General features: G+C 36.2%; 2 protein-coding genes across 10 annotated transcripts in view; both read left to right on the top strand.

Moving 5' to 3' along the window:
• Nucleotides 1-4,863, top strand: part of mboat2a (membrane bound O-acyltransferase domain containing 2a) — a 58,230-nt gene extending 53,367 nt beyond the window's left edge. For both annotated transcript variants that reach the window (XM_026285853.1, XM_026285854.1), the window contains exon 13: nt 1,402-4,863. In XM_026285853.1, coding sequence (XP_026141638.1) covers nt 1,402-1,570 — 169 coding nt within the window. In that variant the 3' untranslated portion in view covers nt 1,571-4,863. The remainder of the gene's footprint in view (nt 1-1,401) is intronic.
• Nucleotides 4,864-5,112: 249 nt separating this feature from the next.
• LOC113117275 (kinase D-interacting substrate of 220 kDa B-like) overlaps nt 5,113-25,629 on the top strand; it is a 50,439-nt gene continuing 29,922 nt past the window's right edge. For 5 of the 8 annotated variants that reach the window (XM_026285851.1, XM_026285850.1, XM_026285849.1 and 2 more), the window contains exons 1-20: nt 9,262-9,393; nt 11,240-11,338; nt 11,986-12,084; nt 13,155-13,253; nt 13,401-13,499; nt 14,646-14,744; nt 14,921-15,118; nt 15,216-15,314; nt 15,519-15,617; nt 15,738-15,836; nt 16,234-16,411; nt 16,488-16,652; nt 16,738-16,917; nt 17,947-18,112; nt 18,373-18,524; nt 19,309-19,595; nt 20,825-20,965; nt 22,106-22,343; nt 23,239-23,327; nt 25,449-25,593. In XM_026285851.1, the coding sequence (XP_026141636.1) occupies nt 9,262-9,393; nt 11,240-11,338; nt 11,986-12,084; nt 13,155-13,253; nt 13,401-13,499; nt 14,646-14,744; nt 14,921-15,118; nt 15,216-15,314; nt 15,519-15,617; nt 15,738-15,836; nt 16,234-16,411; nt 16,488-16,652; nt 16,738-16,917; nt 17,947-18,112; nt 18,373-18,524; nt 19,309-19,595; nt 20,825-20,965; nt 22,106-22,343; nt 23,239-23,327; nt 25,449-25,593 (2,863 nt within the window). Of the gene's footprint in view, nt 5,178-5,346; nt 5,494-6,977; nt 7,110-9,242; nt 9,394-11,239; nt 11,339-11,985; nt 12,085-13,154; nt 13,254-13,400; nt 13,500-14,645; nt 14,745-14,920; nt 15,119-15,215; nt 15,315-15,518; nt 15,618-15,737; nt 15,837-16,233; nt 16,412-16,487; nt 16,653-16,737; nt 16,918-17,946; nt 18,113-18,372; nt 18,525-19,308; nt 19,596-20,824; nt 20,966-22,105; nt 22,344-23,238; nt 23,328-25,448; nt 25,594-25,629 lie in introns of those variants that run through there. The other 3 variants (XM_026285843.1, XM_026285845.1, XM_026285844.1) reach the window with 3 other exon arrangements.

Below are 25,629 nucleotides of genomic sequence, written 5' to 3'. Positions count from 1 at the left end.
CAAAAAAGTCATTGTTAACCCCGCTGCACCACTGAGCTGTTGCTGAGAGTTCTTGTGGAAGATGTGAAGCTGACAGGTAAAAATGAGAGGCTGATTTTATCTCCGCTCGCTGCGTCTCGCTTCATTCATTAGACGGCTTTACAGGCCCGAGTCTGGTGACACTTTACGAGCTGGCAGAGGACCATTTAATTCACAGCTTCTGCTGAGATAAAAAGAAATCTATGATGGTCATTTGTTGGAGCAGTGCTGTTAAATGAGTCAAGAAGAACACATAAAGTATTTTCATTAAAGAGAGAGAGAGTTAGGCAGAGAGATAGAAGACTGTGGGAGCTCAGCCCAGGAAAGAGTCAATTATGTTCAGGTGAAGAGAACCTCACTACATCTCAGTGAGAACAACACTGTGTTGGAAAGATATGGAGAGATGACTGAATGGATAAAGACCTGAGAACCCCACATTTATAAAATACATTTTATTTAATTTTATTTTATTTTATTTTAATTTTATTTATTATTATTATTATTATTATTATTTATTTTTATTTTTATTTATTTTTTATGTGACCCTGGAGCAAAAATACTGTACATTTTATGGATCAAAATTATGTTTTTCTTTTTAATGCCAAAAATCATTAGGATATTGAGTAAAGATCATGTTCCTTGAAGATATTTTGTACATTTCCTACCATAAATATATCAAAACTTAATTCAAATAAAAATATATAATTTGATTAGTAATATGCATTGCTAAGGACTTCATTTGGACAATTATTATTTATTTTTTTGTAAAAAACAACAACAACAAAAACGGACCTGTATGACTGGTTTTGTTTCCAGGGTCGCGTATTATATTATTGGTAATACTTTAATTTAGAGACCAATTCCCACTATAAACCAGTTACTTATTAGCATGCATATTACTAGCATGGCTGTTTATTAATACTCATAAAGCAGATATCAATGCCTCATTCTGCATGTCCATATTTTAGATCCCTTTTTCTACTCCATGCCTAAACATTACTACTTTATGAACTATTATTATGCAGCAAATTAGGAGTTTATTGAGACAAAAGTTGTAGTTTTAGCTAATTAATTGTGAGAATTGATCCCCAAAATAAAGTGACCAAATTGTTTATAATCTATGTGTAGTATATTATTATACTAAATTATACTTCCCCAGTGTTTGGAAGATTACATAACTTTTTCCCATAAACGTCTTCTCCTAAAACTATCCACGTAACAATACATAAAAAAAATACATTTAGCTGTGCTATAAACTTAACATGTCAATGCAGTACATTTATTGTAAAATGTCTGTAAATAAGATTTTACACTGCTAAAAACTGACAAATGGCAAAATCACAACTGAGGTTCCTAATGTGCCATTTCTTTTTCTTTCCCCAGCTCGTGGTACTGCTGCATTCACCTGCTCTGCGTGTTGCTGGTGCTGGTTTTACCCGTGAAGTCCAGACGCACGAAACAACAGGAACAGCTGGGCAGCGTTCAGGCCAGCGAACAGAACTGTCTCTCCTCTCCCGACAACAACTGCAACCAGAAGCAGAAAGCCACATGAGGGCAGGAAGGGCTGCTCGACCCGCACACAGCGCTGGGAGGAACTCTGATTTCAGTACTGAGAGACGAGAGCGGCCATTACCTCCCTTAGATCCGACCACACTGACAGAGACATAAACTCCAGCAACAGTACAGCCATTGGAGATGGGTTTTAAATGGGAAATCTTCATAGGATCATATGAAATTGGTTGATTGATGATTAAAATGGTGAATAACTGACTTCATTGTCAGTTAATCGGAAGTTGCCTTAAACACTCTGTATATTTCGGACCTGAAGCCTCGTATGGGGATGGTGTTACATAGGAATGGACCAGTCATCGTTGGCTTATTGATTCACTACATTAGTGCAGGATGTCTAGCACTGGAATCAACTTCTAGAGTACCTGGAAGGTTTCCGCCATTGTCAACCTCTCTTTTAGTTCTTCTCAATGGAAATGTGTGCGGTAAATGATAAGAAACAAGTCCAGTTTCGTGTTGCCAAACTTATAGGCCTTAGGTTCCTATCTCTTGCCTTTATTTCATCTTTAAGATTTCTTAATTTCCGTGGGTTTCTAGTAGGTTCATATCTGTCAACATCTTTGGAACAAGAATCAACGGTAAGAAAACCGAAAAATTTTTCAGTTCTTTTTGTTTATCGTTATTTTTTAATTTTGGTTGGATTAAGGGTTATATTAATGCTCTTTATTATTATTTGTTTAATGGGTTGTAGGTTTCCTCAGGGCACACAAGTCTTGTTTTAGACCATTTCAGATTTTCCTCTAGCATCTGTGTTTCTCCCGCGACACAGAGCCCGTCTGGAGAACACAGAAGACCGATCGATAATATTCCATATCACAGCTTGTTCGTGTTTTTATGTCACAGACAGATATGGGAAGTGCAATAACTGTATTGTTTCCATAGGTGCATGTCAATGGAAACGTGGGAAAAACTTTGCAAGCAGTGCTAACGCTCTCATCACATCAACAATAGTGTGAATTTTGTAGTGGTTTGGTATTTAAGTACACTACCGGCCAAAAGTTGGGATAAATCGGATTTGTTCCTCTTGATCTTAAAACCCTGTTGATCTAAAGGCGTATGCTTGAAATGAGTAAATATGCATATAAATTGTGCCAACATAGTAATTCCTTAAAACTGAGTTTAAACAGCGCTTTTGTTGCTTTTTGTTTTGTTGTGGTTTCCTTCTTTTTTTTTTTTCGTTTGTTTGGTTTTGTTTGACTCACATAGTGTTGAGCTTGGGAGCCACATAATTCCCATATTTCCATTAGTTATTTGATAGTTTTGACGAAAGTATTATTCTAAAATGTGGAAAACTGTAATAATAGACTCTTAGCTTTTTGCTGGTGGTGTACTGTACATGCAGTAATCAGATACATGTACATGCGGTTTCAACTTTTATTTAATAATACATCAATACTCTTGGGCCCTTAAGAAACCTGCAAGTTGTTTGATTTCACATAAGAATTTGTCTTCAACTGTGATCTTCTAAAAGGCTTTAGAGAGCCTTGCTCATTTTATTCAAGCGTCTGGAAAATCAGACCTCGTCATATTTTTATCCGAACGTTTTATCCCTCGTTCAAAAGCTATTCTAGTTTTTGTTTTGTTTGGTTTTCATTTGGTAATGAAGGGCTGAAGGGACTAAAGCATTAACCAAAGTGAGTCTCCCTGAACTTTTGTTAACTAAGCAAGTTCAGGAATAAGAAAATCATATTCTTGGGCGTGAAGTTGACCAGCCTCCATTTGGAGCTCTGAACCAGGCCCTGTGGTTTCATAAGCACACTTCTCTAAAATCTTATTGTATTGTGTTAATTACTGTGATGAGTTACAGCCCTGTACCAACAGTTTTAGTTACTGCAAAACTAATATGAAGCTTAATAATAAGCAAGTCTGCTGGAAACATACAGATATATACTGTATAATTTCTCTTTTTATCTTTTTTTTCATAACGTTTTTGGTTAATGAATTGTTTTAACTGCCCAAAGCCAATATGTCCCACAGTAAGCAGTGTACTAACTAGCACTGCAATGCAAAACTTGTTTCATATGTCCAAAGTGCCAAATCACATGAGGTGCACAAAAAGATCACATTATTTGTACAGGTTTACAACAGGGTGAGAGGTTTGTACTTTAAAAAAGAAAACAAAAAAGAAAACAAAAGTCATTTATTTGGTCTGATGCTGACATAATTTTTACCTACTGAGATTTTGGGAGGAATTATTTTTCACTCCCTCCCTATTTGCACTTTTGCTAGGAATGAGTCGGGGTAGAGCTAACTTAGAAAAACTGCAGAAGCAATGCAAGAAACCTCAGTGCTCCTCAACAGTTAGAGAACGTGCTAAATGAATGAATTTGGCCAAAATGTTAAATTCATTGTAGCAGCGAAGGAGAATTAAGACGGTATTCCAGTGTTAAAGGGATGTATTATAAACAGGCTTCCTCCATAGAAAGACGTTAAATGTGTGTTCACTGCTGTTTATGTGTAAACATTGTCCCTTTGTTCAGATAATGTTCAGCTAAATACAGCCTAACATCATCTTGTTGAGCCCCAAGTAATAGAGGAGGCATGTTTTTAAGGCCTTACTTATCTGTAACATTTTTGGTTCAGCCATCATTTATATCAATACCATTTCCAACTACTGATTCTACAAAGAATGACCCAAAGCGGTGTGTGAAACTGTGTTGACTACTGTCTATTTTTTTTTCTTTATTATTATTAATAATGTAGTGCATTTGTTGTCTATTAGCCTTCTCGGTTCTGTTGTTTGTCATTGTCTTGTAGGTCTTTAAGGGTCATACAAAATAAGTGATTGTGGCCCTTAGTGAACAAGCAAACCCCCTTAACTGGTTGTTAAAGCTTTCCAGATATTGCACATAATCGATTAACTTTTCCATTGTAGTTCCTACTGACTGGTGATGTCTCATAACCTGGCAGTGCACAGGAAAACAATAATGCAATGTGTTTGTGGAAAGATACAGAAATAAGTAACCCCTAACATGTTAGCTACATTGATATATATCAGTTCACCAATATACATTAGAAAACACTAGGTTGTCTGTGCACATGTACTTGGATCGAGAACTGTCCAGAGAACAAGCACAGCCTCTTTTTATTTTCTGTAATAATCATAATCTGAGATGTGACACTTACCCAGCATTTGAATTGTTTGACAAACTGAGGGCTCTGAAGTTGTACCAAGCCAACGAGTTGTCCTTTGATTAAAGGATTTGACATTAAAAATGAATTCCACTACCATGATGATAGTCTCAAAATAAATAAACCGTATTTTCCTTCCCGGTATTCGTCTGAGTGTTTATTGGTTTTCCTATGGGTAATGCAACAATGGTTTACAGCAGAGATATGACACTGGATGAATAAAAATATCTATACAATACTGTGACATTTCAGATGATGGATAGATATTCAATGTTTTGTTAATACATATAAGTCAGGTACAGTCTGTCGACACATGGGCGTGGCCTTGTCCTGTACTGGGCGTGGTTTGCGCACTGTTGGTGTGGTCATGTGTAGTTAATTTTAATTTCTTCCACACCCCTGTTCACACAAAATGGCTGTGCTGTAACGCAAGACTGCCTCCAGACAGAAAGGTTATGGTAAGCTACAAAGTTATGTGAATTATATCGGATAACTTGTTTTTCTCTGGGAGGGAGATGTAACTTAACTTACAAGTTTTCGATTTTAATTATGTAAACAAACTGACACGTGTTTTTATTAAGACGTGAATTCATGCCAATTTGTGAAAGGAAGATTTTAATTATTTTTAAAGAAGGTTAAAGTATCGTTGAGACACTGTTGGTGTGTTAAAAGAGAGAACAGTGGACACACACAGTTGAGCTCCGGCTGTCAGCACACACGAGCGCTTCCTTCACTCCACAAGCAGCTTTTGTTGCGGACATGGAACTTATTAAGGTCTGTTTGTAAACACGTGTGGACGATGCTGCTTTCTTTTACAGATACAAATAGCTATGCTCGGATTCTCTTTACACTTTTAATACGGTGGGCAAATAGGTTTGAGCTGCTTCCAGAAGTGATTTTTCGCGGTGCTGGTGTGAACTTGTTTACCGCTGTTCCTTTGTGCCACACTCTGGAGACCGACCCTCAGAGCAGCGAGTCCCAAACCAGATCTAACTCAACCGTCTTTAGAAAACAACAACAACATTTTTTTTTGCTGTGTTAAACCTGTATATAAATATTTAAATCGATATATGTCATTAATTATATATTTTTTTAAGAAAGCAAAATAATAATGTGTGATTTTTTTAAGTGACTAATATTATTAGTTCTATTCTATGCTAAAAGTAAAAAATTATATTTTGCCGTTGATGATATTTATAACCTAGTAAGACAAAAATATCTATAGGGGGTCCGCAGTCCCTGTATTATAGGGTGCAGGTATTGTTTGATCTCAGAACAAAATTCCATTTCTGACCATTTAGATCATAACATTTATAGCATTGTTATTAATAACAAACTACTACTACTATTATTATTATTATTGTTAAATCATTATTATTGTTGTTTTATATTGTTGTGGTTGTTGTTGTAAATACATTTATAACTCAGACTCCAAATGAGACACCAAAGACACCATCAGTTATAGAACATCATAATAATAAATATATTTTAAAATAATTGCAATTGATTATTCGTCTTTGAATCCATTGTAGTAAAATAAATCAAAATACAACAACTATCTATTTGACAATATGTTTCCAAAAAAAAAAAAAAAAAAAAAAAACAAACAAACAAACAAAAAAAAAAAAAATATATATATATATATATGGGGGTTCATGAAAAATATATGTTTTTATGTTTTGTAATATGTTTTATTCATATTGCAAAATAATCATATTCCCATTTCAAAAGTTACTTTACTACCATTATTTATGGCAAGTTCGTTTTACTGAGAAAAAAATAAAATAAAAAAAGATCAGTACTTAATTTCAGACAAACAGTCACTCCCTGCAAACACTCGCTCTTTCTTTAAGGGATCGTTGGCTTTACAAAGTATGAAAATCATATCTATTATTAGAACTCCATTTCTATATTACTATATTTAGAGACTGATGTAGTGCTGTTTGCTTCACTCTAATAGGAAATCCATATGTGCTTTCTTAGCCCAGTGACCTTTCACAAACATTTATAAAGAACTTTTAGTTTATTTAGTTACTAATAAGTACAATACTTAGCAAAGTCGTGTACGCTAATATACACCCTTTATCGAAGGCGTGTCTCATGTGGGCTGGACCTTTCAGAAGGCTTCAATAATAACTTCAGATTTCATTAATATTAATGAGTGAAGCTCTGCTGTAGTAGGATTCACAGCACATGTGTGCATTGGGCATCACGCCAAAGAAAGGCGGGGCTCACACTTCCTCTTGCATTATTCATGAGCTCCTGGAGTGACAGGCAGAGCCCCGGTTGGCTTGTTAGTACACTGTCTGAGTGACAGTGTGAGTGGAGTATCAACTGCAAAAGGATAGAGAAGCTTTTGAAACCCAGCTAACAGGGAACTCTGGCTTAAGGTGAGTCAGCAGACTAATGAGTGTGAAGAATGATGTTAGTGTAAATGGATTGTATATGGATTATCTGTTATGAATGGGTTATTTTCACTAGTCTTTGTGTATTGGGACGGAGAGAGGGGGTGAACCTTGCTCGGTCAATATTTGGCTGAGGGTGTCCCTGTGATTGGCTGTCTCTTTTGTGTGATCTCTCTGGAGGGCTGCTGGGATGCTTTCAAGGGTGTGTCAGCAGTTCAGAGATGAACAAAGGCTGATTGGAGCGGATGTCTTGCATTACCGGATCTGTCACCTTTATCTCTGCTTTGAGATACTGAAGTTTATGAATAAGACTTGTATTTGTTGTAACCCCGCTGGTTGGCATGCTGTCAGCTGGAAGCAGCTTTTGGTGACTGGCTTTCATATGTGAAGGGTTGTACTGGGCTGCTGAGTTGGCAAAATGGCCCTGGAAAAAAAGTACTTGCAGTTGGCCTTATTTACATTGTTTGAAAGCATCATTATAGTGTTTTATGTGCATATTATAGTACAGCTTAACAGTTAAATCTGTCTAAATTACTGGCCCTGATAAGTATTTGGAAACAGATGCTTAAAATATACGAATGTCTTTGCTTTATATAGCAACATATCAAACCTTGTATAATTATTATTGTTAATTTGAAGACAGATGACAAAAGGATGCTTTTAAAAGCATAACTGTATATATAAATAAAACAAATTTCAGTTATAAGGCATTACATTAACTGTTTGAAATTAAGACAAAAGTGTGTCATTGTCAAACGTCAGTGGATCATGTTCTTGTTTTATGGTGCTGAACTACACCTGTGGTTACTCGGACGGGACACCTGTGTGAACTGGAGGACTACACACTTCATAAATCCACTAAAATGTCAAATTAAAAAAAAAAAATGGCTCAGAAAGTTGTGAGGAAATGTCTTGCATCATTTAGTGTTTGTGTGGTTTTGTAACAGTTTATGCACAATGTTATTTAGGCCTAATTCACTTCTTATAAAGGGTTCGGCAAATGCAAATCCTTTTTTGTTGTTGTTGTTTGCAGATGTCACATGATTTTATATTTAATATTAAATGCAGTGTCATTGATACAGTTTTAAGTTTTAAGTGTGACCCCCTCCCCCTGAACAAACACACACACACACACACACACACACACACACACACACACCACACACAAACACAAACTTTAAACATATATCACATAATCTCATCTCAGTACATTTATAGAATAGTTATGCTTTAATAGTTGTGCTTGACATATGATAAGAATGTCAGTATTTTTGTATCAAAAATATTATTAGTCTTAAGGTTGAATTATTTAATTTTCTGTCAAAAGATACTGAAGTAAGGATTTAGAATTCAGTTTTGTGTTTATTAACGGGGGATTTGTGTTCACAGTCAATCATTGTTATGGTAGAAAACCCAACTTTAAAGTGAAATATTAAAAGTTAGATCTTTGTGGTAAGATGACTACCTCAAATCTTCATCATTTGGAATTATATGTAATATGTAATTCAGTGATTTAATATTTTAAATGAATAGCATCTTTTCTATGGTTCCCTACATTTTAGATCTATTCTTTAAACACACAATTCCAAATGTGACTTTTTGACAAAAAGTAAAGTTTGTGGACACACACTCTTGTGTTTAATGACTGAACTTGGAGTAAAGTGCTCTTTTCTGGGGCAAAGCTTAAGCCTTGTTAGTTTGCTTAAAATGCTTTCCCTTTTAAGGACCATTAAAAACTATCCCTTCAACATAACAACTTAGTATAAGTGTGTGTGTGTGTGTGTGTGTGTGTGTGTGTGTGTGTGTGTGTGTGTGAGATCACCCCAATGAACACGTGTGTAGTTCCTGTTTATTGTTCAGACAGCATTACAGGCTTTTAACTTCACATCATGAGGCTTTATCCTAATCGATATTGATAAGGTAGTCGCCTACTGTCTGTTCAGTTAGCATAGGGTTCATCATTAACTCAATGGTTTGTGCAATCCAGCAAGACTGGGCTTGTTACTGTCTGTCTTGTTATTCCACATCTGTACTTCTGCTTCAGGAGCTTGTAATGCCTGAACAGAGGAGATTTTCATTTAATGATGTATCTCTCCTGCTCTCTTCCACGTTCTCCAGTGGAGTTCATAACACAGCCATGGACGTGAGCAGCTGTCTGAAGATGAGCTCTCTGACCACCCAGAGTCTCTTCAGCTATGTGGAGGAGGAAAACCTTTCGGCCATCAAAGCTCATCTGGACAAGTACAGAGAGGTGGACACCAGAAGTGAAGTGAGTGTGCAGGAACCTTAAAGCATTATTCTGTGTTGTTTTCAGCTGGGAGGTCATTCACACTGCATATTGATTTCTTTTTTAAATATGATCTTTAGGACTGGCTGTGTGCATTACTATTTTTCAAGTGTTGAAAACAGATTTGTTTGTTGCAGCATGTTAGATTTATTTTAAGATATATAGCATTAGAGGCATTACTCTTTACACATTAATGCTGTGTCCAAAACCACTTGATTGTTTGCTCATTCATCATGAATTATGTAGTAAGTGAATTAAATGATTAATTAATATTAATGCATGAAAATTAGTTAATTCAAACACAAGTAGACACTATAATGTGCTTTGTGTTGAATGATGAGTGGGGACATTTTTTATTTATTGTGATTTTGCCAAAATAAATGCAATAAAAAATAAAAAAAAACATTTCGTAAAAAAAAAAAGAAAAAAAGAAAAAAAAGATGATTAGGTGAAGAGGTGATCCTGTGATTATATTTATGTCATTATCTAATGATTTTTTTTCTTCTTTTCTTTTTTTTAATAACATGCCTGACAAGATTTTTTGGTATATGAACTAATGTTACACTGAATATTTTAGTGTGGTCTTCTGTAAATCATAGGAAATGCATATGATTTAAAAAAAATAAAATAATAGTATACATTCAAATGTATGTCTGCAATAAACGTTTTTTTTTTTTTTTTTTTTTGATGCTTAAAACCCCCTTTTCATTTTTTTATCCCCTTAAAACTAATGGTCTGTGTAGCTACACAATTTTGTCAAAACAATTATTTGTTTATTATATATCAGTATGACTATTAAAAAATAGTAATAGTGTATTATTATTAGTGCTGTCAAGCCATTAATCACGATTAAACACATCCGAAATAAACATTTTTGTTTTGTGCTGTGTATACTTTTATGTATATATAAATACAAACACATGCATGCATATATTAAGATATGTTATGTTTATATACTACATATATATATATATATATATATATATATATATATATATATATATATATATATATATATATATATATATATATATATATATATATATATATATATATATATATATATATATTTAAAATAGAGAAATGTATATGCATGTAAATATTTCCAAAATATATGCTGATGTGAGTGTGTGTATATATATATACATAATAAATATACACAGTACACACACACACACATATTATGTAAACAAAAACTTTTATGTAGGATGTGATTAATTGTTTGACAGCATTAATTATTATTAAAATATGGTTGAACTATGATTAATACTATTAAATACAAATTATCAAAACAAGAAATGTATTACTGTTGTAATACCATTATTGTTGAATAAATATTGAGCTTTTATTAAAAAAGTAATTATACTGTACTTTTTTAAACTGCTTGAACTATAAAGAGAATTGAGAATTGTTTTTTTTTTTCTTTGTGTAAAAGTTCTGGTGTCTTCTAGAGCCTTTTGAATGAAGGGTGCTAACCGTTTATGAATACCAAGTGAAAGCAACCAGATTAAAAATAGTAATAATAATAATTAACTGATTTGAGTTTGGATGTTTGATCACTACACAGAGAGTTGTAAAATCGGTTCTGTCACATCACTTTCATGATGCGTCTAATGCTTAAGCGTTACGGTTAAACTGTGGAAACTGTGTATTTACTGTAAATATGTTTCTAGTTCATTTATACACACTGAGGAACGAGCTGCAACTATTGTCTTTGGTAACTGACAGCACGCGGTACATAAACATTACGTTGGAACTTATTCTGAATATTTCTTTTAAATTAGCTTCCCCAGGACTGCTATGTGCTAACTTCTGTGTTCTGCTGTAGAACGGCCAGACTGCTCTCATGCTGGCCTCAGAGCAGGGCAGTCTACAGATCGTGCAGGAGCTCATCCGGAGGGGAGCAAATGTCAACTTGGATGATATTGTGAGTAGCTCTTCAAAACACGTGCAGCAGAGCCACACAACATTAGATATCCTAGCATAAATGTTATCATGTGGTAAAACATAAACTCGCACTAGGTTTCGAAACAGGATGATATGATTTTCATTTTTTATGAAAAAACAGTGACTGTGAGTCACACATCCGTCCTCCTTCACTCTTTTACAAAAGGGTCAATGACGAGCAAGGATGTCTTAGATCTATCCATCATGATTTAAATCTATACCTTTTATTTTGGTTGTTTTTTTTATATCTTTTTTAAATCTGTTGTCCTTGTTGGTATCTCTGTCTGCTTTGGTAGACTGCGGTTCTTCAGCCAGCTGTATGATTTCATAGGTGTGGGTGGGGCGTAGAATCAAAATAATTGGTACCCTGTACTGTCATTTTGTAAATGACTAGATGAGGAGGTTTACACACACAGACACTTGGAGCTTCTCACTCCAGCAGATACACAGTATAGTATACAACCTTTCTGGTGACAGAAGAACCTTCACTATGACCACCTGGTACGACCAGCTGGTATGATCTGAAACCCCACAAACATCATCCAAACACAAGATCTTTAGCTCTTCCTGGGAGGATGATGATGTCCATGTAACTAAACAAGGGTGTTTTTTCCCCACTTGTCTCAGGATTGCTGGACAGCACTGATTTCAGCTGCTAAAGAGGGACACACTGAAGTGGTGAAGGAACTCCTGGAGAACAATGCCAACGTGGAGCATCGCGACATGGTAAGACATGAGCTGTCACACAGCAGGTAGTTACGCTTAGATCAACAATTGTTTTTGAATTTATCATTGTAGATGATGCAAAGTTCTTCTTTACCTCCTTGAAAATTGTTTAAGGTTTTTCATTTTCAGTTTTGCAGTATGTTAATATGTCTCAATCAATTAAACTTAAAAAAATAATAATAAATTACACACACACACACAAACACATATATTATAATATATTTTATTATTTATATATTTAAAAAAACATTTATTAAATGTATTACATTAAAAAAATTATTAATACAATTATTAAATGTTATTTTTTACTATTTGTGAATTAAATAAATCTGAAAATTAATTAGATAATATACAAAAATATAAAATACATGACATAAATGAATAATTATTAATGTATATACGTGTGAATGTACTTGGTATATATGGTATTTTCTTGGTACATTTTTATGAATCAATTGAATTTCACAATAATATAAATGTGTGTGTGTGTGTGTGGGTACAGTATGTGTGTTTGTGTGTTTGTGTGTGTGTGCGTGGCAGTATAAAAAGTACAAATATACATTGAATTTGTGTATTAATATATTAATTTATGTATTTTGTTAATTTGTTTATGAAATAATCATTCAGAGTAAATGTTAAATTCAAAGCCCTAGTCTTGAAATTAGGATCCTCAACCATCCTATTTGGTTTCATTTCATTCCTACCTTGCTGGAACATGTGATACGTGATACTCTGTTTTTAAGATCAGCAGTTCTGTGTAGTTCTTGGATATATGGTGTCATGCTGTGCTCATGCATACCCTATGACAGCTGTGAGCTGCCTGTTTAGATTTTCGGGTGTATTTACACATTGAAAATGGAATGTCTGAACGTGTTTGTGTTGCCCATAAATGCCGCCTGGGTAGCAGCTAAAGCTTATAATAACAAATATGGAAGATGAGAGACAACTGATAGCTTGAGTCACTCCCTGACTCAGGGAAAATGTGTTTATCCACACAGTCCTGTGACCGTGAGATTACTCCTAAGGGCCGTCATGTGGGAATATAATGACCTTGATATGTTTGTGTGCAGGGGGGCTGGAGCGCGCTCATGTGGGCCGCTTATAAGGGTCGTGTGGAGGTGGCACATCTACTGCTGGAGAAGGGAGCAAACCCGAACATCACTGGACAGGTCTGCAGAGCCCTTTCCTGTTCTATGTACAAGCATTTATTGGACATTAGAAACTCTGTTTGAGGTGTAGGTGAAAATGTGGCCCTATTATCTCTAGGCTTGAGTATTTTTTTGTGGTGTGTAATTGCTTTATGTCTGTCCCAGTAGTACAGTGTTTACCCCATCATATGGGCGGCAGGAAGAGGCCATGCAGAGATCGTTCAACTGCTGCTTCAGCATGGAGCCAAAGTCAACTGCTCTGACAAGGTGCCTTATCACTCCCATCTCAAGCATCGCTGAGCTTTCATAGACTCGTAAACACTGCTGGTGGACTAAAAAGCCTGAGTCAACAGTTTCCACATGAGACCAATAAATAATATATACTACCGCTCAAAATTTGAGGTCAATATGATTATTGTTTTTTTTTTTTAGCAAGGACACATCACATTGCAATGATAAAAAGTGCCTCCCAAGATTTCTATTTCAAATGAATCCTGTGCTTTTGGACTTTCTGTTCATCAGAGAATCCTGCCAAAAAAAATAAATAAATAAAATTCCACAAAAACAGCGAGGAGTACATTGAACTGTTTTCAACACTGATAATTAGAAGAAATGTTTCTTGAGCACCAAATCAGCATATAAGAATGATTTCTGTAAATAATGCTGAGTTTTAGCTGTCATCACATGAATAGATGTTATTTTAAATTGTAAAAATATTTCACAGTATTAATGTTTTTAAATATATTTGTGATCAAATGAATTAGACTTCTTTTAAAAAACTTAAAGAAAATATTACTGACCTCAAACTTTTGAACAGTAATGTAAATAATAAGTAATTGCAAAAAGAAAGTAGAACAAAATGACAAATCTTACTAAAATCCCTGTAGTACATTGTCTATAGAGGTTAATTAGTTATTTTTTTATAATGTCATAAACCTGCAGATTGCTTTTATGGATTATGGACTAAATGGACTTTTATGGCCTATAATTCGAAGTAAAGGGATTAATGTCTCATGGACTATTTTAATGATGTCCCCCTACATTTTTGGGCCTTGAACGTTGTAGTTGCATTGCTAACTTTCGAAGGTCAGAAAGCTCTCGGATTTCATCAAAAATATCTTAAGTTGTGTTCTGAAGATGAACGAAGGTCTTTAACAATCAAAGATCGGGATTCTATGAATGGTTGCACTTCATTTTACAGGATGCACAGTAATCTGTACTTACAGTGTACCTAACTAAGAATGCACTATGTAATATAAGGTAACTATATGGTTTAGGGGTAGTTTCAGGGTTGGTACATAGTTATTACCCAGTTTTTGTACAAGTACAACAGTATGCACATGCAAATTAATTAATTAATTAATTAATAGAGATTTTAGTAATTACTTTGGAGTTTTTGCCTGTCGTTGTCAGTATGGCACCACACCCTTGATCTGGGCAGCCAGGAAGGGCCATTATGACTGTGTGATGCATCTACTGGAGAACGGGGCCAATGTGGACCAGGAGGGAGCGGTAAACACGTTTTCTTAAAACTATTGTGCTTATTAAATTGTGATTCGTCCTTTGCATTGTTCAAATTCAAATTTTTCAGATGCACTAAATGTGCTGACGCAATAAAGTCACTAAACCGAACACCTGAAAGACTGTATGTTGCAGCCTAATGTCCCAGTATGATCTCTCTCCTGTAGAACTCGATGACTGCGCTCATAGTGGCCGTGCGAGGTGGTTTCCCTGAGGTGGTGAAGGAGCTGCTGAAGAGAAACCCCAACATGAACATGACTGATAAAGACGGAAACACTGCGCTGATGATCGCTGCCATAGAGGGCTACACTGAGATTGTCCAAGACCTGCTGGACGCGGGCACATACGTCAACATCCCTGATCGGGTAAGGCCTCTCATGCATAGCTTATTTAACCTTGGGTTGTTAGTATTTAAGGAATCCCGAAATCCCCATTAATCTTGTTTGTGTTTTTGTGTCTCAGAGTGGTGATACTGTGCTTATCGGAGCCGTCAGAGGAGGTCATGTGGAGATCGTCCGAGCTTTGCTTAATAAATATGCTGATATTGATGTCAAAGGCCAGGTAACGGCGTCTCCACCACACCGCCAGCTCTCCATTTCAGCCTCCTAAATCCATCAGCACACTGTCCCGAATGCTAATCTATAAAGAACGGCCTCTTTGTTTTGATGCCCTTTTCCACCCAAATTAGAAACCTGTTATTAAACTCCATGTGATTAAGGAAGCAGATGTCACTGTGACCCTGTGCTATTTAATTCTTTATTATAGGACAGTAAGACCGCCCTGTACTGGGCTGTGGAGAAAAGCAATGCAACCATGGTTCGAGACATTCTGCAGTGCAACCCTGACACTGAGGCCTACACCAAGGTAAATAGCTGATTTTCATTGGATTCTGCCTTGTGATTCCATATGAAACACATCATTATGATTGTAACTGTACAGTAGTGAAAGATGTCTACATACATGTGCTTTGTGTTAATGTGTCAGGATGGAGAGACTCCTCTAATAAAAGCTACCAAGATGAGAAACATGGAAATAGTTGAGCTTCTTTTGGACAAAGGTGCCAAAGTGTCAGCAGTGGACAAGGTAAAACCATGAAGTTTTCTGAGCATTTTCAGTTTGAAATGTCTTTATTATTGTCTTAATACAGACACCAAGGCCATACACACACACACACACACACACACGCACTTTTTAAGTTTGGGGTCCGTTAGATATATCAGTATACATATATATTATGTTTTTGAAAGAAGCGTCTTAAACAAATGCTAACCTAAGCTGCATTTATTAGTCAAGAATACATTAAAAGCAGTGCTATTGTGAAATGTTATAACCATTTAAAATACATGTTATATAATAAATGAATGAATGAATGAACCTAAACTTTTGAACGGTAGTGTGTGCATATATTTACTTACTACTATTCAATATAGTGAACTCCTCCATTTGAATATTCTCTAAACATATAATGTCATCTTCTCAGAAAGGTGACACAGCTCTGCATATTGCCATTCGAGGGAGAAGCCGCAAACTGGCCGAGCTGCTCTTGAGGAACCCTAAAGACGGCCGTCTGCTCTACCGGCCCAATAAAGAGGGAGAGACGCCCTACAACATCGACTGCACTCATCAGAAGAGCATCCTCACCCAGATATTTGGAGCCAGTGAGTATTTCTTCAAACAGACCTTGTTTGCACTGTAACATGTCTGTCTCAACACTTCTGATGTGTTCCTCCCCAGAGCACCTGTCTCCCTCTGAGTGTGACGGGGACATGCTGGGTTATGACCTGTACAGCAGCGCTCTGGCGGACATCCTGAGTGAGCCCACCATGCAGCCGCCCATCTGCGTGGGGCTTTACGCCCAGTGGGGCAGCGGCAAGTCCTTCCTGCTTAAGAAACTGGAGGGTATGAGCCAGAAATGACTACTGAAAATCTGAAGGGCCTTATTGGATCTGAATGAGATCTGAGGGTGTTTTTTTCACTGTTTCAGATGAGATGAAGACGTTCGCCGGGCAGCAGGTGGAGCCGTTGTTCCAGTTCTCGTGGTTGGTGGTGGTTTTGACTCTGCTTCTCTGTGGATCTGTGGCTCTGGTTCTTGGCTTTGCTGTCGACACTAAACTGGCCATCGCTGTGGCCCTCAGCCTGCTCGCCCTAATGTACATCTTCTTTGGTGAGAAATTGTCAAATTTACTGTCATGCCTCTGATTACAGGCCAAGCGTTTAAAAAAGAGTACAGTTCTCTTGGAAACATTCAGCGCAACATTCAACAGAGAAGGACAACGGCAACTTTAAAGTAAACCACAATAATACAGGAAATAAAAAACATGTAAACTACAAGTCAGTTATGGAGTAGAACCACAAATCACAGCGATACATTTAATAAAAAATCATAAAAATAATAAATACAAAAAATAAAAATTTCTGTAAGAAATACTTGCAAAGAATACCTTATGCAAAGAATAATGACAATATTAAAATTTTTTCCTTTTATTGCTATAGATATTGTTTTTTTTTCATTTTATTGAATGATATATTACTATTAATCACTTTATTTTTTAATAAATTCAAATAATAACTGTTGTACTTACAAAAACTGCAAATAATGACATTTCAATAAAATTAATAACAAATAATGATATCATTGAAATATTACTAATTGTAGTAGTAGTTATTTTTATTGCAAAAAAATTTCAAATCATGAATACATGAAATATGTTATGTAAGTGTCTAGTCAGTGCCTATAAAATAATTGTAGTGATTTTAGTGCAGCAAAGAGGTAGAGAAATTAAAAATAAAAGTCAAGGATTTGGACCCTAATTATCAAAATAATATTTATTATTTAGTTACATTTATGGTGATTTTGTATTTATATATGCCTTATACGCTTGATTATCATTATTCATCTCATTACTATTGTAATTATGGACACTAAAAGCTTCAAGATTCAGATTAGTACTCAACTTTTTATTGCTGATTCATGTTACATTTTGTCCCACTTGTTCAGTAATATGCCAGTTCATCTTTGGTTACCAAGAGGCACTGAACCGTACATATAAATGTGTCCACCAGAGTGCAGCATTGTTCTTCAGAATCTCATGCATTGCCTGTTCTACATTTATCTTGTTGTAAATTCTCGCAAACTTCTGGTTCGGTTCATGTCAAAGCGTGACCGGTGTATGTTTTTGAACGGTGTATGCAGTGCTGGTGTACTTTGGGGGGAGAAAAGGAGGGGAGGGTTGGAGTTGGGCCTGGGTCCTCAGCACCAGACTGGCCCGCCACATCGGCTACCTGGAGCTTCTCCTCAAACTCATGTTCGTCAATCCCCCCGAGCTTCCAGAGCAGACCACCAAAGCCCTGCCTGTCAGGTAGAGCCCTCAGAATACTGCACCCTTCACCAAACACATCCAACTACTGTACACTGATGTTTAATGGGTTTTTATTCTTATGCAAAGTTGAAATAAAACAAGATAAAGATGTAAACTGTATAAAGATGCTTTGGAGGCAGGATGCATTTATGCTGTGAGCATTCTCTTCGTGACATTGGATTACCTGCACATTCTGTTGAAACACGCACATGTGTGATGCTCATTTCCAGTCAGTCTTTTTTTGTTCTCCATCTGTCCAGGTTTCTGTTCACGGACTATAACCGTCTGTCGAGTGTGGGAGGGGAGACGTCCATGGCTGAAATGATAGCTACGCTGTCCGATGCCTGTGAGAGAGAGTTCGGCTTCTTGGCCACCAGACTTTTTAGGGTCTTCAAGAATGATGAAACTCAAGGTGTGTTAGCTGAATATGCAATATGAACCTCGAAAACAGGAAAATATCGAAAAACATTCTCCGTTTTTTTGATTAGTTAATTCTTGCATTTCTGAATTGTTTTCTACAACAATAAAAAACACAAGACTCTGTTACATCATTTCCTTTCATGGTTAAAGGTTAAAGGCATAGTGTAAAGTAGAGTTAGTCTTAAACCAGTGCTATTTTAGTATTATTAATATACTTTTATAATATTTACTAATATTTTGATTTAGCTTGTTATTTTATTTTTTTTTAAATATATTTTGTATATTTATATTATTTTTGTATATTTACATTTTTATTTGAGTTGAGTTTTAGTTTTATTGTGTTTGTGTCATTTTTATTAGTTTTGGTTTTGAATATTTCTTTTACCCCTAAGCTATTTTTAGTAATTAAATTTTTAAATTAGTTTCTTTTAGTTGTTTTATTTGTATTTTTTCTGAGTTTTTTTTTTGTTACATTTTTTTATTTTTTTTTAATTACTGTGGTAAAAAAAACTTTTTTTCATAAATATTTCTATTTTTCATAAATATTTATGTTATGTTATTAAAAATGGTCAATAATTATTCTGTTAATAACAAATGGCATTTGTATAACATTTAACAATATTATTATTTATTAATAATGCCATTGCAGGTGTAAAAACTGTATATATCAGGTGTATTATCACGGCTTCAAAAGCAGCTCATCCAGTCACATTTTAAACTGTTTAGTTAATATTTAACTTCAAGCTGTTTTTTTTTTTTGACATCTTTTTTTACAGGAAAGAAGTGGAAGAAGACATGTTGTGTCCCGTCCTTCGTGCTCTTTGTGCTGACGTCGGGCTGTCTGATCACAGGCATGACCCTGCTGGCCATCTTCAAGGTGGACGCGGAGAACCTGACGGTGAACGCGGTTCTGATCTCCATGGCCAGTGTGGTGGGTCTGGCCGTGCTGCTGAAATGTCGGACCTGGTGGCGGGTGACGGACTCTGTTCTGCACTCTCAGAGGAGGAGGCTCCTTAACGCTGCCAACAGCATGCACAAGCTCAAGAGTGAGGGATTCATGAAGGTGAGCCACTGATACTGATATAATATGTAATCTGCTTTTAATAGTCACGACTTTAACATTTACTTTCATTTAGCAGGCCTAACTAGGCGAGTCTTGAAGAGATGGATTTGGATGGTAATGTCCTCTAGGGCTGCACGATTACCATATTTCCCGGACTATAAGTCACACCTTTTTTCATAGTTTGGCTGGTCCTGCGACTTTTCAAAATTAATTTGACATGAACCAAGAGAAATGAACCAATAGAAAACATTACCGTCTCCCGACACGAGAGGGCGCTCTATACTGCACAGTGCTCCTGTAGACTACACTGAGCAGCATAGAGCGCCATCTCGCCATTTCTCTTGGTTCTTGGTTCTAAATGAATGCGACTTTTATATGTTTTTTTTCCTCGTCATGACGTATTTTTGGACTGATGCGACTTATACTTAGGTGCGACTTATAGTCCGAAAAATTCGGTAATCGTTAAAAGATTGTGATCTTATTTCTAAATCGCAACGATTCCTCTGTGTCTATTACATTTTTGAAAAATTCTTACCAGAACATTCAAATCTGTCTTTGTGCTGCCGCTGACACAGAGAGAGCAGTTATCATGTTTAGGTATGAAACAGCTTCACTTCACGTATTATCATTCATATAATCAGAGAATTACTGGGAATTTTTTTTTATAGTTCGGATATAAACACTGATGTCTGTTGCAGTGAACAAAAAGAAGAAAAAAAACTAATTTTTGCTTCAAATTGGCACTTTAAATAACAGAGTTGATAACATTTTAGATGGCGACAAGTGACTGTGAATCATTCATTCAAGAGATTTGTTCAAAGCTGCTGATTCATTCAGTAATGGTATTTATGAGTGAGTCATTGATTTTTATCATTAATTATTATTATTATTATTTTAAATAATTCATTCAGACTAGAGAATTGTGAACTCTATTTGAAAGAAAATAATTGTGATTCGGAATTCATCCAGAATCGTGCAGCTCCACAATAAAATCTTAGTTGGTTTTTATTTTATTTTATTTTATTTTAGAATGGAACGGAAATTTGCAGTCTTTGGATTGCTAATGAGCACAGAACTTGAACCAGATGTTTTAGATTTTATTGCAGGTCTTTTCCGATACGACATCCTTCAGCTTTTTGCTTGATTTTGTGAAAATTAAAAACGTCGAAGGCTTTTGTATTTTACTACAGGTTGTTTTGTATAGCTGATCTATTTCCTTTCTGTCTCAGGTTTTGAAGTGTGAAGTGGAGCTCATGGCTAAAATGGCTAAAACCATCGATGGCTTCACTCAGAATCAGACCCGACTGGCTGTCATCATCGATGGCCTGGATTCCTGTGAACAAGATAAAGTGCTACAGATGCTTGATACGGTGCGTGTGTGTTTACACTGCCATGCACAACCCTGCATCAGACATCTCCCATATAACCAAATAATAGTATACAAATCTTTTTTTTACTGCCAGAATCACATTTTCCGCTGTATTCAACCAATGCCAAGAAGCTTTTGATGGCACAAGCCATCCATCTCCGCTGTAAACATAAAAGCCTCATTCTGTCTGAGCACACTGGCTTCCTGCTCTTGACTAAATGGCCAAACAAGGTGCCTCACGTCCACTCTGTGGGAAGAACAAGCCCATTCACCTCTCAAACATCTCCTGGATGTGCAGCACTGCTCAGAGTTCAGGCTTGTTTAGCTCCAGAAGTTCAGATTCCTCTCTCCCAGCTGGACTAATGGAATTTCCTTCAGCTAGATGTCATTATTTGGGTTTAATCCTCTTGTGTTGGCAGCCTGTTCACCGCTAATGAAATCTGCCATTTAACAGAGAGCCTGCAAAACCCCTCAAACATTCCTTTGTGGCACAATTAGCCACATCTTTTATAAATTCTGGTCTTTTTGTCTCGGATTTTGATAGGAATTACCAAATTGGATTTTCCCTTCAAGTTGAATACTGTTCCAGTTGCTAAAGCTGATGTTCTATAAGAAAAATGACGGATATGAATGCAGATGGCATTTTTTTCGTGCCCCAATTTAATTGGCGTGGAGAAACGCAACGTCAGCAGATATTTCACAGCGATTGCTATGGTCTACAAATCGGTATCCTGTGACACTGATACATATCCCTGTGTCCTTCATTAGTCGGGAAAGACCCGGCACGTTTAAATGAGTACATGTCTGGGTGTGTTAAATTGTGTGTAAACATACACATGATCCACGACATTGAGCTATAGGCCTGTGTCACATAGATAGTCTAATAGAATTATTACTAAGTAACTTAATTCATTCTGAGAGCGAAAGAGGAGAAAAGTAGGCCACTTGTTTAGTATAGCACATTGATTTACAAAAAAGACTGTATTGTTTTCTTATGATATCTAATGCATTAACTAATTGCTAAATGACTAATTGTAAATTAACTTATAATAACCAAGGTGCTCTAACCACTAGGCTCCAACTTAGACCAGATGTTCCCGTATTAATAAAGAGGAAACGTTCTTGTCTCTTCTGTTTGCAGGTTCGGGTGCTCTTCTCTAAAGGTCCCTTCATCTCAATCTTTGCCAGTGACCCTCATATCATCATCAAGGCCATAAACCAGAACCTCAACAGTGTGCTACGTGACTCCAACATCAACGGCCACGACTACATGCGAAACATCATCCACCTGCCCGTGTTCCTCAACAGCCGTGGCCTCAGCACTGCCAAGAGACTCTGCATTTCCACTCCAGCCACTGCGGATCAGCTGAGCTCTGATGGTCGGTACAGGCAGAATTCTGAATTACAATATGCTTGTTTTTTACGAAATGTGTGAAAAGTACATACATATACTGCTGTAGTGAGGGGAAATACTTCACTGGAAAGGACAGCTGGTATGAAAATTGGGACTCTGAATAAAAATTCAGAGTAAAATTCTGTTATGTTCCCTCATGTCATCATTTATAACTGTTTTTGTCCATACACTGAAAGGCCCCATTCACTTTAATTTTGGTTAAGCAGAAGAAAGTAAGTTGCACGGGTTTTAAATGACTTGAGGGTGAGAAAATGTCATATTTTTGGGTGCTATCCCCTAAATTCCTTTTTGTTGTTGTTTTTGTATTGCTAGATATTTATGGTGTTGATTTATTATATTATACTTTATTTATTTATTTATTTATTTTTTATATTAGATTAAATTCAATTTATTTTTTAATATTATTTTTATTTCAATTTAGTTACATTTTATTTCATTTTATATTTCATTTATTATTTTATATTACTTTATTTTAATTTAATTTAATATTTAATTTATTATTTTATTTTATTTTTTGGAAACACCTCCATAGAAGTACTTTTTCTTTTTGTACTAGCTATACAAATGCATTTCAAGGCTCTCAAAAAACTTTTCTTCACCTTCACGTTGTTCAGAGCCTGCATGACTTTCTATCCTTTGTGAAAAAAAAAAAAGAAGTTTAAAAACCTCTGAACATCTTACTGTTCTTTAATGCGTTTAATGTATGACAAGATGTTTGCGTTCTGTTAATCTGATTTCTTTGATTTATGTTGCAATTTGTCGTCTGCATCATCTGCGGTATAGTGCATGTTATATAGACGAACAGCACATCTTTTCTGCTCGGATAACTCCTCTGAACGTCTGACTCTCTCCATCTGCAGCGTGGCAAGAGGACATGGACAGGAAGTTGTCTCAGAACAGTCTCGGCGAGCAGGGCAGGCTGGGCAGCAAAACAGCGCTGAACCGCCGGGTAAGAGTCAGCCTCCAACACTCCCACCACTTCCCATCAGCACGATTTAAGATGGCCAGCTCAATGAAGGCCATATGGCTGCTATTACCTCATTAGTAACTCATTAATAACTCATTTATAACGGCTTTAACCATGCTTATTCTCTCTAACAAGCTCTTTTATGCCTGTAAGTCTCATTTATTCACAGTTAGAAAGGATGGTTAGGTCCAGGTCTTGTGTGTGTGTGTGTGTGTGTGAGATTTAGAGGGGGGGTATTGTCAGAGACCCTGGATGCCACCGAGGAGCGTCTGTAATTGATTTAATGTCTGTTTACTCTTCCCGCTGAGATGCCATTGCCTAATGACGGGGTGCAGCAGCAGTGGGTCTCTGTGACAAAGCACTGGCACGGCGGCACGGAGGCAGGAGGCTAAGTGGCTCCTCTGCTCGCCCTGCGAGGGCTGTTTGTTTGCTTGGCTGATTTATCTGCCTCCTTTATTTGGCCCCTCTTTATTTCAGGGGCAGGCTCCTCTTGTTTTGCCTCTGCTGTTTCTTGGCTGAGCATCCGGCTCGCCGTACCCCTGATCTGCACGTTTTGTTGTGGAAACTTGTTAAGTGGGTTTCGTGAGCTGCTCGTGGAAGACTCCAGTCATTAAAGAAGAGAAATAGTAGGGCGGCTCTGAAAGTGTCATTTTCTTGGTTAATGTGAAATATATATTTGTGGAGCCTAGGTTTGATACACTTAAGTTAATTTCATCATGCATATTTTTACATAAGTCTCCCCTCCATCGTCCAGGATCAAGGGGCTACCTTATTGATGGCCATGTGTTCCAAGTAGCAGTCAAGTCACAAGTTCAGTATTAAAAACTTCAAAGTAGGCTTAAAGCTCTGACCCCGCAGTGCTCGTGATCGACTCTGCATTGTGCTTGTAGTGAACCAGCTGAAGCTTTAAGAGAAGAGCAGACCTCTCAGGACAAATTGCCCAGACGCAACATTGAATCAGCAGCTCCAGACACAACCCACCGCAACTGCCATTTCACTGGTTCATTCTCAAACATCAGTGAAAGTTTAAATTAACTTTGTCATTTTCTGATGAGTGCTGATCCAACACTTCCAACATTTCCAACATGCACTCTCAAGTGAGAAATGTGTAGCTCCACCATTTGACAGTACTAAGAAAGATTAATTATAATTTCAATCTTTATTATTCATTATAATAATGTATATACTATTTAATTGTATATAATAATAATATAAATAATAATAATAATAATTCTAGAAGTAGTAGTAATAATAGTATATAATATTTGATCGATGTTATTATATTTCATGTTTTTATTTTATTTTAATTTTACTTGTATTCATAGTTAATGCATATTTACTGCTGTGGTCAAATAATTATCACTTAATAAATAGTATTTTGTTATATTTTATTTCTATTAAACTAAAATATTTTTGTTATTTTTTAATATTTATTATTACATTTGCATTCTTATAGTCATGATCATTATTTCAAGCATGTTATTTTTACTGTATTTTAGCTCTGTCATTATATTTTAGTTTATTTTTGTATAATATATTTTATATTCTTGGTTTTAATAATGCATACGTTTTCATTTGCGTCGGTTAAATTGTAGTTGTAGTCAAATTGAATGCATTATATATCCAATAAAAATGCTGTTGGGACGAGTAGGTTTAAAGTAATTTCAGGAAGTGTTTGACGTACGTTTATCATTTGTTTGCAGATTCTATTTTGTCACAGTTGCTGATTTATATATATATATAACATATATAACATCTATAAATCACATGCTTTTCTCTACAACTCTATTCGTTATGTAATTTGTATATGTAGCTTAAATGTCAAAATACTTTCTGCGGCCACTGTTTGACGTTGATGATTTATTCTGCGCAATTGTTGGAAGGTTGCATCTTAAGAGAATATATATGTATGTGTGTGTCTGTTAGCGAAAGAGAGAGACTGAACTGTGAAGAGAATGATTAGATCTGGTGGAAACACAATGCACTTGTAGCTGACAGGTACATGACAGTATACTAAATCAAAACATGCAGAAGAGGCCTACAGTTAATCACACAGACGCTACAGGCCTCCTGACATTGAGTTGTCTGTATATTGGTGTGTAGGACACGTACCGCAGGAGACAGATGCAGCGCTCCGTCACGCGCCAGATGTCCTTCGACCTGACCAAGCTGCTGGTCACCGAAGACTGGTTCAGTGACATCAGCCCTCAGACGATGAGGAGACTGCTCAACATAGTGTCAGTCACAGGTCAGTGTGACCCGATTATACTTCCATACATTAGTT

Source organism: Carassius auratus, chromosome 17, assembly GCF_003368295.1.
Source record: "Carassius auratus strain Wakin chromosome 17, ASM336829v1, whole genome shotgun sequence".
Taxonomy (NCBI): Eukaryota; Metazoa; Chordata; class Actinopteri; order Cypriniformes; family Cyprinidae; genus Carassius; species Carassius auratus.
Note: the sequence above shows the minus strand (reverse complement) of the source record. Positions and strands in the feature narration are given on the sequence as shown.